The sequence below is a fragment of the Lineus longissimus genome, chromosome 13 (genome assembly GCF_910592395.1).
Source record: "Lineus longissimus chromosome 13, tnLinLong1.2, whole genome shotgun sequence".
NCBI classification, from domain to species: domain Eukaryota; kingdom Metazoa; phylum Nemertea; class Pilidiophora; order Heteronemertea; family Lineidae; genus Lineus; species Lineus longissimus.
The window spans coordinates 1,541,734-1,551,586 of record NC_088320.1 but is presented as its reverse complement, the minus strand read 5'-3'; the positions used below and the strand labels follow the sequence as shown (position 1 = coordinate 1,551,586).

The 9,853-nt window shown below is 40.9% G+C and overlaps 2 protein-coding genes across 2 annotated transcripts; one reads left to right on the top strand and one right to left on the bottom strand.

Annotated features, from left to right (window-relative positions):
* LOC135497746 (cyclin-dependent kinase 2-like) lies at positions 1-2,952 on the top strand. Its single transcript, XM_064787592.1, has 7 exons — positions 1-158; positions 778-855; positions 1,094-1,211; positions 1,639-1,809; positions 1,998-2,169; positions 2,331-2,464; positions 2,741-2,952. Exons 1-7 carry the CDS (start codon positions 34-36, stop codon positions 2,840-2,842), a joined length of 900 nt encoding a protein of 299 aa, XP_064643662.1. The 5' UTR covers positions 1-33; the 3' UTR covers positions 2,843-2,952.
* Positions 2,953-4,173: 1,221 nt separating this feature from the next.
* LOC135497745 (serine hydroxymethyltransferase, mitochondrial-like) lies at positions 4,174-9,653 on the bottom strand. Its single transcript, XM_064787591.1, has 10 exons — positions 9,568-9,653; positions 8,830-8,979; positions 8,515-8,594; positions 7,946-8,146; positions 7,511-7,715; positions 7,128-7,267; positions 6,724-6,886; positions 6,337-6,592; positions 6,004-6,111; positions 4,174-5,838 (listed from the first exon to the last, which is right to left on the bottom strand). The coding sequence occupies exons 1-10, from the start codon at positions 9,601-9,603 to the stop codon at positions 5,711-5,713; spliced, it is 1,467 nt and encodes a 488-aa protein (XP_064643661.1). The 5' UTR covers positions 9,604-9,653; the 3' UTR covers positions 4,174-5,710.
* Between the last annotated feature and the right edge of the window lie 200 nt (positions 9,654-9,853).

Sequence of the window (9,853 nt, the reverse complement as noted above, 5' to 3'; positions counted from 1 at the left end):
ACAAACTAAAATTGATCGCAAACTTTCGTTGAAATGGATGGAATGGAAAACTTCAATAAGATTGAAAAGATTGGAGAAGGCACCTATGGTGTTGTTTACAAAGCTAGAGATAAAAAAACTGGAGATTTAGTTGCTCTAAAGAAGATCAGACTTGATACGTAGGTGTCTTCCACAAAAGTAAAGGAGAAAAAAATCCACTGTACAAAATGTACATAAATACACAACAAAAAGTAATATGTGACCCGTTCCAGCAAAACCAGTCGCATGTCACTCTGAGTCTGAGCTTGGCAGGTTGAAACGGACTGTTTGTTCATTTCACTATTGTCTGCCTTTTGTGAAATCTACACAGTCTTTGTCTTAACGGGACATCGGATTCATATTCAATAATTCCTGTAGGCCCCTGGCGGCCCTGGCCTAGCCCTAGGCCTATCCTATGTGATGTTAAACCGTCGGACGTCACACATCTTCTATGACTATGGTTCCACAACCGCTAAGGCCTACTGCATGCATGTTGTTCCCTATAAGCCGTGGTGCTGCTTTGTGATTGGACTTGATTCTTGAATGAGATCCACACTTGAGACCGAGTTAATGTTTTTGTTACGATCAGTCCGACAGTGTTACAGTATCCCACATTATTTGGAATGCGCGGTTAAGTAACGTAAGATCCGTGAGAGGTGTTTTTGTTAGGCATGAAGAATTAGAAAGTTCGAACTCTGATAAAAAACAAGGGTTCATTCGACGCAGACAATGATACAATGTTTACAACTTGTCTTCCAGGGAATCTGAAGGTGTTCCAAGCACAGCAATCCGGGAAATATCCTTGCTGAAGGAATTGGACCACATCAATATTGTCAGGTAATAGCCTACGAGAAGACCTAGAATGGCCAAGAATGTGAAAGAATTAAGACAACAGAGTTGAGCAGCACGCCAAGTACCAGCTATGCCATCCATAATCGTATTGGTGCAAAGTGGAGTTATGGAAGGCAACAAGAGCGTTCTTATCAGTAGTGATAGCGACCTGAACTTCATGCCAAAACTCGGCACTAATGCTTGAGCTAGATAAATTCTAATTACAACACATACTCAATTCCAGATTACTGGATGTGGTGCACAGTGAAAAGAAGTTGTATTTAGTGTTTGAATACCTGGACCAAGATCTGAAGAAATATCTTGATAAATCTCCTGGTGGTCTGTCACCATCTCTCATCAAAGTAAGTATCTTTGAGCCAATTATATGTATCAACCATGCCATCAGTGTGTCTTTTATATTTGGCTCTGACACACCATCATGACCATGTCCGAGCAAGTTGGTACTCGGCTCTCAGAACATAAAAGGAACCCTTGCTTTACCGCAGCTAAAACAATCATTGGAAACAGGGGAGGAAAACATACATCAAGTTTGCTTCATACTTGTTGCACCAGAGATAAATATATCAGTCTCAAGGGCTTGTTGCGATTGTGTTTGTCTTACAGGAAATGAACAGTGGTTCACTGTTGAGTGGCAACATTCTTGGACTTACCACCTTGATAGTGTGCATGCAAATAACCCTCAAGTGGAACAAGATGGCACTGGTGAGAAATTCCAACTGTTGCTCACCGTAGGTATTTTCATTGACTGAACATGCCTTTTATTTTCAGAGTTACCTGTACCAGTTATTACAAGGCATTGCATATTGCCACACCCACAGAGTCCTCCATCGGGATCTGAAACCCCAGAATCTTCTCATCGACAAGGAGGGCAATATCAAGCTGGCAGATTTTGGTTTGGCACGAGCGTTTGGTGTCCCAGTTAGGTCCTACACACACGAGGTACAGTGTTATCTTACTGTAAAGAAGTATTTGCCAGAGCATTTTCTCTTCCTTGAAAAACACCCAAGACTGAAGACTGCTGGCTGAAGGCAGAAGAACTGACAATTTGACGAGGCAGAGATTGGATTTAGATTGATTGGACTGATTCTCTTAGACTGATGCATGTACAATGCTCTTGTTTTATTTAGGTGATAACCCTTTGGTACCGAGCGCCTGAGATCCTGTTGGGTTGCAAGTATTACTCTGTCGCTATTGATATCTGGGGTATTGGAGCCATTTTTGCGGAAATGGTCACTCGGCGAGCCCTGTTCCCTGGAGATTCAGAGATTGACCAGTTGTATCGGATATTTAGGACCCTAGGTAAGTTGCAGCATGAAATTTTCAGAGATGATTAAACGATGAAGTAAATCAAACTCGAAGAAGAAGAAGAAGACCCGAGTTGATGATCACTTGAATCAAAAATACCTTTGTCAATGTTCATCTTATTGACACCTCAATTTCTTGCAATCTTGTATTCGCAGGTACCCCAGATGAGGGTGTCTGGCCCGGTGTCTCTCAGCTGCCCGACTTCAAGTCCACATTCCCACAGTGGCAAGCACAGGATATAACAGCTGTTGTGCCGTCATTGAGTCCGGATGGTCGAGACATATTAATGGTAGGTTCATTTGCAATATGAACTAGAATGTACGCCAACTATGTAGAGTGTGATATCCGATTTTGAAAAGTGATATCCTTAGGGACGACAGTTGAGCCTCACTAAGCTTCCCGTACAGTGGGTGCAAAAGATCTAGTGCTGACGACGGGTGGAGTTGTTCAGACATAGTAGTCTCTTTCTCCAGTAAAAGTAAGTACCAGGCCCAGTCCTTTCTCCAGTAGCAGTTACATGCAGTGTGAAAGTTTTTTAATCAATGTTGTCGTCTTATTCTTTCAGCGCATGCTTGTTTATGAGCCAAGTAGTCGCATTTCTGCCAAGGCTGCTCTGGCACATCGTTACTTCAGAGATGTGATGTTACAACGACCATCAATTGCATGAGGACTATCACAGCTTGGCTTCCATCTTTGCTACATCTACATATGTGACTCGCTCTACCAAAACTAGGCGCTTGTCGCATCTGAACTCGACAGGTTGATACGGACTTGTTGTTCATTTCCCTATTGTAGACCTTTTGTGAAATCTATTACAATCTGATTTGGTCACATTTCACAAAAGGTCTACAATAGGGAAATGAACAACAAGTCCGTATCAACCTGTCAAGTTCAGATGCGACAAGCGCCTAGTTTTGGTAGAGCGGGTCACATTTATTCTTATGAACAATGTGTTCTTTACTATGTGCTTGCGACTCGGCAATAGGAAATTTCCATGGTGGTAATAAAAATGAATACATGTATGCTGGTGACTGACCACAATCGACTTGCCAGTATTATCGTGGCTTGTGAAATTATGGAACTGAAAGGATTGACTGATGGCGAGTACTGTGTAATCATGTTGATCTCAAGCATTTAGCATTGGGAAATTCTACCTACATGTACAAGTAACATTCAGTTCCTCAGTAATTCTAAGAATTAAAGTTTTTTCTCGAGTTATTCTTAATGTTAGTCAAGGTACTGCCCTGTTTTATCTCACAAATATCTGTGTGGAAGCACAAATGGATGATTGTAGAGCAATCAATTCTTTTGAAGGCATTTTATTACAACGTGGTGGGCCCACTTGAAGTTTCATTTGGCACTTGGTATTGTAATTTATTAAATTTTGAAGGAATTTTATACTGTTAACTCTTAACGGTTCACAAACTCGCATTGTATTCTGTGCTTGTTGTCTTGTACATGTACATTGTATAAAAGCTTTTGTATTGGTTTCTGTCTCAAAAATGAAAATGATATTAAACTTTGCTTATGTTTTACATCCAACTGTTATTCCTTTATTTGAGATTTGGGTTGATCATGAGTCTTGGAGTGCTGCACCAGTCTTCCATTTAAACTCTCCACTTCCTGATTATACATGGGGTCACAATCACACTTGGTCTGATGTTGTCCATGGCATCTGTATGTACATTTGTAGGATGTCACTTTGTTCAATGTGATTCTTGTGCTACGTGTTAAATGATCTGTTGTGTTGATGAACATGTAGTCACAACCATTATGTGTCGTCCTCTAGATCCCAATGTCATATTGTCCTATATCATTCGTGTGCCAAGTGTTGGACAATCGACTGCTGAAGACACAACCACATGAAGACACATGTACATGCGTCATGCCTTTGTCCTTGGGATCAATAGGATACACATTGTCCTCTAGACTATCATTCCTGTGCAGGCTGTTGGACGATTAGCCATTGACATATAAAAAATGAAACAAAGATTAGAATTCAAATGTATCTCTGTATTGTACATACCAGTATCAACATACATGTACACTCAGAAATACTATCAACACTATAATGCATGGTGTACAATAAATGAGAAAAGGTTGATTTTTTGTCAGCACATACATGTAAAAGGAGTTGCCTCCGAAAATTTGGATTCAGACAATATGGACTTTTCACCATATATTGTAGAACACACAGACCTACATTGTAAACCAAGTTTGTGAAAAGTTCACACAGTAATCACCAATCTTATATACATGTCATTATTCTGATGTGTAAATTTCTACATTACCAATACCTAATGAGAGGAGCTAAGATTCGAAAAACTCTTTCTGCTGATGTCCACTGTGCCTTGTTGGAAGGCTGAATAAGCATGTCGTGAGAATGTACATACAAGAACTTGGCCCTAGAAATGTGCAGCTCATGTAGAGTATTTTCCACCTAAACTCACCGAGTTTTCTACATGATCAAATCGAACCTCTGTTCTGAAAACTCACTTACATACATGTATAAGTACGTTTTCAAAACAGGATTTGGACCGAGGCGTCTCCAACATCAGCTGTTAATTAACTAGTTTAGCACAGCAAAAAATGCTGAAATTGAGCAAAAAAAAGATAACAGATTTCTCTAATTTCAAAGTTTAACCCAAAAACTCACTTGATGCACAACAGGATTTATCATGATTAGATACCTGATCAGGTAAAAAACAAAATTCATATTTCATCCCTTGAATTAATCTTTGCAACAGTATTTAAAAATGATTATGGTGAATACACGTATAATGTCTCCCGGTGCAATACTATATTCCTCCATTACACCCTGTCAAGCACTGCACTTTTATAGAGGAATATCAGCAGTTATGTGTACATGCACACCTCTGTACACCAAAAAAGACTTTATAACCCACAAGCACTTTGAAAGCACATTACACAAGGGATTACCAATAAAGGCTTGTTATAGTTTCCCAGGAATTCTGTGTTAAGTTGAATAAAAACAAACACTCCAAACATGTCAGACTATATTTATGCAATCAAAATGCAATTCTTCATTGCACATCACTTGATTATGCAAAAGTAAACCGAGACAATGAATACTGTGAAGTATGACTGCAATGAGGTATCAGATGATTTTTAAAATCCTTGTGTAAATTTCTCATCTCTCTCAGCGATGTAGACCCACACAGGAGAGTTGAAGCTGAGAGTTGAACCTTTACAGAGACTCGAAAGAGATTATTGAAGTACAACTAGGAGGGGATATACATGTAAGAGTTCTTCCGCATGCAGCTTGCTCGTAACTGAACATTATTCATTTGAAAGCACCTCGGACAGGAAGAGTTTTGAAATGCTTTTTGAGAGGCCTGCCTTTCAATATACCTTTCTGGGTTTATAAGAGAGTTACTACATGCAAATTGAAACCAAGCGCCAATACGCCAATGAAGTACATTCTCCTGATCAAATCGCCAAAGTTATGGTAGAGCATATTCTGGAAAGAAGCTCTATATATATGTTGGTGTTAAGCACTTCAGTCTTCAGACATCTAACGGTCTTCGTGTCCAGGCATGTGGAATGAACGAGCAAACGTCTCCACTTCCTCTCGGAGGGCTTTGATTTTCGCCATCGTTTCGGGATCCTCCAAAAGGTTTGCCTTGAACTCCTTCAGCGTTTCTGTAAACAGAATCACAAAGATTTCTTGATATCGATCACAACCAATATGAGGAAAAGGAAATCAAAGTGGTCAACATGAGCAAACATCCAGGTCAAATTAGCTTACTTTTACCGCTTAATCTCAAGCAGCCGTATTCTATAATCAATGATGTCCAATCAACTTACTAGTTTTCTGTGCAACACTGTTTCCGATGTCTACAGCTGCATCAATAAAGGAAGCGACTTTGACGAAGTCATTCTCAACAAAACCACGAGTCGTCAATGCTGGTGCTCCTGAAAATAAGACAAACCAAGTTCAGTTTACATAATTTCAGGCTCTCTGAGCTGGATGGCATGCTTACATAACATTTTCTTATGTCTATGACGATGACTCAGGCCTGCTGCCATTTTTATGAGTTCTTTGTAGACACCACAACTCTATGTAACATTAGCAAAGCACGCAAAGCAGGGATGTGAATAGAAGAATGTACATTACACAAATCAGATACAATTCCTCACCTAATCGTAATCCACTGGGGTTAAAGGCATTCTTATCTCCAGGGCAAGTATTCTTGTTGACAGTAATTGAGCACAACTCGCAAATCCTCTCCACGCGAGATCCATCCATGCCCTTGGGGCGAAGGTCAACAAGGATGAGATGGTTGTCTGTTCCATCAGAGATGATCTTGAATCCTCGCTCCATGAGAGATTTTGCCAACTGTTGAGTGTTACGGACTGTCTGCTTCTGGTATTCGACAAACTCAGGACTCATAGCCTACAGAACAGAATATCTTTTTAGGTGTGGGCATTATGCAATTGGGGTAAATGATGAAACCAAGAATGACAAGGCCCCACAAAGAAGCTGAGGAGATTGACCACAGCAGCAGTTAAGTCAAGACTACTCACCTGTTTAAAGGCAACAGCTAGTGCTGCAATCTGGTGCTGATGAGGCCCGCCCTGCAGGCCAGGGAAGAGGGCGCCATCTATCCTCTTCTCGAAGTCGTATTTGATCTCTTTCCCAGCCTTGTTAACGCCTTTCACACCACGGCGGTAGAAGATTAGACCAGATCTAGAAATAAAGAACACGTTTAGAATCTTGGGCAGTACTACCAGAAGCTTCGAAGGTTTCTGGTTCAAATTCTGATATCAGCAACAGAACAGTTTATCAACACACTTTAAAATCTACTACCACAAAGATTTTCTCACAAGAAGTGGCTAGGGTGGTCAGTTCGAAGCATAGTCATCATAACCAACTGACCCAATTTCCCAAAATCATAATAGTTCTACGATTGGGCTATCAAGTACTATACCTTGGTCCTCGGAGTGTCTTATGGGTGGTGCTTGTAACAATATCACAGTGTTCAAATGGACTTGGTACAATATGGGCGGCACAGAGACCAGAGATATGTGCCATATCGGCAAGGAGGATAGCACCGACATCGTCACAAATCTGAAGGAAACAATTATCAAAGTTCACTTACACTTAGGTGTCAATATTAGTAAAACTTCCATTACTTGCATGCTTTAATTTAAGTTAATTGCTGTCACATTGCCAACTTTGTGCTTTGAAATGCTTTTCGAATCCATTTTTTTCATGCTGCTTTCAGAACTCGCCTATAGCCACATGTCAACAGTTTTGAGAAACAGGTTTGAGTTAACTTTTGGTGAGAATGAATACAATAGATGGACTCACCTCCCTAAAACGTCCATAATCCAACAACCGAGAATAAGCGCTGTATCCAGCGATGATCATTTTGGGGCGGAATAGACGAGCATGCTCATGTAGCTTATCATAATCGATGAGACCAGTGGAGGGATCCAGTCTGTACGGCATTGACTCGAAGTAGATGGATGTCGCTGAGATTCTCTTCTTGTCCGTCATGAAACCATGAGTTAAACTGAAATTATAAAGGTGAAAGCTCGAATGTTATTGCCAGGTACGAATGATAACTAATTCCTCAAAGCAGGAACTCACACCGGTATATCAGTTAGAAAGGAATAAGATATTAGTCTGGATGCAACCTTAGTTCCAACCAAAGGACAAACCAGAGGTGAATCAATTGAGCAAATGTATCATTTGTACTCAATACAACATCTTCCCATATTGAGGCCAGAAGATAAAACTTACTGTCCACCATCTGGTAGATCCAGACCCATTACTCGATCGTGAGGCTGCAGCACTCCAGTGTATACAGCAAAGTTAGCAGGACTGCCCGAGTAAGGCTGGACGTTCACGCCCCACTTGCTTGGGTCAATTTTGTACAGCTGCAATGCCCTGTCTCGGCAGAGGTTTTCGATTTCATCCACATGCTCGACGCCACCATAGTACCTGCAAACAATGAAAACATCCAATGACCATAGACCATATCAATGTTCTCTCGTGAAGCATCTTGTTGGTTTGCAGATTATAACATGACCTCATAGCTCTTCTTGAATTAAGAGAGAGTCATCAGTTAGTGCCAGAAGATCTGTAGAATGGAGTAACTTAAACTCTTATTATTTTCAGTTTCTCTCGCAATCAAGGGATGAAAACGACACGAAGGCTGTTTGTATGCATTGGCATGCTTCACACAGCACAAAGGGCATGTGAACTACCCATTGTGTTTCGAGATGGGTCACTTCATCTATAATGTTATACATTTCAAAGAGACAGGCTCCATGATGATTCCATCCTTTATTCAGTCTGTGTAAACCTACCGAGCTCCAGGGTAGCCCTCAGAGTACTTGTTTGTGAAGCAGGAAGCCAAAGCTTCATGGACAGCTTTGCTGGTGAAGTTCTGAAATATATCAGCACAGATTTATTGGTTGAAGATAAACGCTCTAGAATACCCACCTGCTGAGTAATAAGGACGCTTTACAAATGCCAATATTGATTGATTGACTGAGAAGGTGAAATCTTTTACAGTATGAGAAAGACAGAGGTCCTAATTGAAAACATTTACGGATTTAGTTTGCTCCTACCCCATCTGTTGTTTTTCAATTCCTCGCTTCAAATCTTGAATCAATATTTACCTCAGAAGCGATGAGTTCAAGCCCTCTCATCTGCCTGTCTTTTTCTCGCTTCATCATCGCCAGGACTTCTGGGTCGCTCTCCTCCAGCGATTCTTTGCCCGTCCATTTTGAACGCACACCACCCAAAATGGCAGCTGTTTGCCGCACAGTCTGAAAGAGGGTTGAGTTGAAAGGTTTGCCAATCATCACTTATTTCTCTATCAGTATTTGTCTTTGCACATCATTCATTAATCATGTCTTCTTAAACATGGTTTTACCTGGTTTATCAAATATATGAAGATGAAAGCGGGACTGCAGGCTCAATCGAGGAAAATGTGTACACTACACAGGATTAGGCCTACGTCGTCTACGATTATTGACCAGGCCTAGTTAGTAAGTAATGTCAGTGTATACTGTAATGTACTATAGTATATATAGCTTTGGCCTATGGGCGGGGCCCAGCTTGATATATAGGCCTATGGCCTGAGTATGGGCATCGCATGAATACGAATGGAAAAAGGGGTTTTATACGCATGATTGAACAGAATGTACGATGCATGCCCCCACGTGCATTATGTACAGGGGGAACCCCTTTTGTGTATGGATTAACCGGTCAAGGCCGAATGCGGAACAAAACTTTCCAGACAATCTGCATCGATTTGTCAAACAAACCTACACCAAGATTTATAGTCTTTGAGTTGAGCATGGTCTATACTGTATGAACAAGTTATCTGGTACAAATTCAAAGATTACACTTACGGCAGAAAGCGAACTTTGGCGTAAAATAGAGAGCATATCGATAACGCGGACTTCAGAGCAATCAGACCTCGATGCCAGGGACGACTCCGGTGGTCATACTAAACAGTGTCCACCAGCGTCCACCAGCGTCCACCAGGTTTAAAAGCATATTTAAAGTCATCAAAATAAAATCGAATGGTTATAAACGAAAGAGGCAGGACATTTTCCACATTTCCTGATCGTTTCATGACATTTGTGTGCTAGATTAGCAAAATGTACCAGCGTCCACCACCCAGTCGGCGGCCAT

Excerpts from the sequence above, each read along its gene's own strand:
- LOC135497746 (XM_064787592.1), top strand. The coding sequence starts at position 34 with ATGGATGGAATGGAAAACTTCAATAAGATTGAAAAGATTGGAGAAGGC. Across the intron at positions 1,212-1,638 it reads TGTCACCATCTCTCATCAAA|AGTTACCTGTACCAGTTATT; the intron begins GTAAGTATCTTT and ends TTTTATTTTCAG. Across the intron at positions 2,465-2,740 it reads ATGGTCGAGACATATTAATG|CGCATGCTTGTTTATGAGCC; the intron begins GTAGGTTCATTT and ends TTATTCTTTCAG.
- LOC135497745 (XM_064787591.1), bottom strand. The coding sequence starts at position 9,603 with ATGCTCTCTATTTTACGCCAAAGTTCGCTTTCTGCC. Across the intron at positions 8,595-8,829 it reads TTGAACTCATCGCTTCTGAG|AACTTCACCAGCAAAGCTGT; the intron begins GTAAATATTGAT and ends GATATATTTCAG. Across the intron at positions 7,716-7,945 it reads GATCTACCAGATGGTGGACA|TTTAACTCATGGTTTCATGA; the intron begins GTAAGTTTTATC and ends TTATAATTTCAG.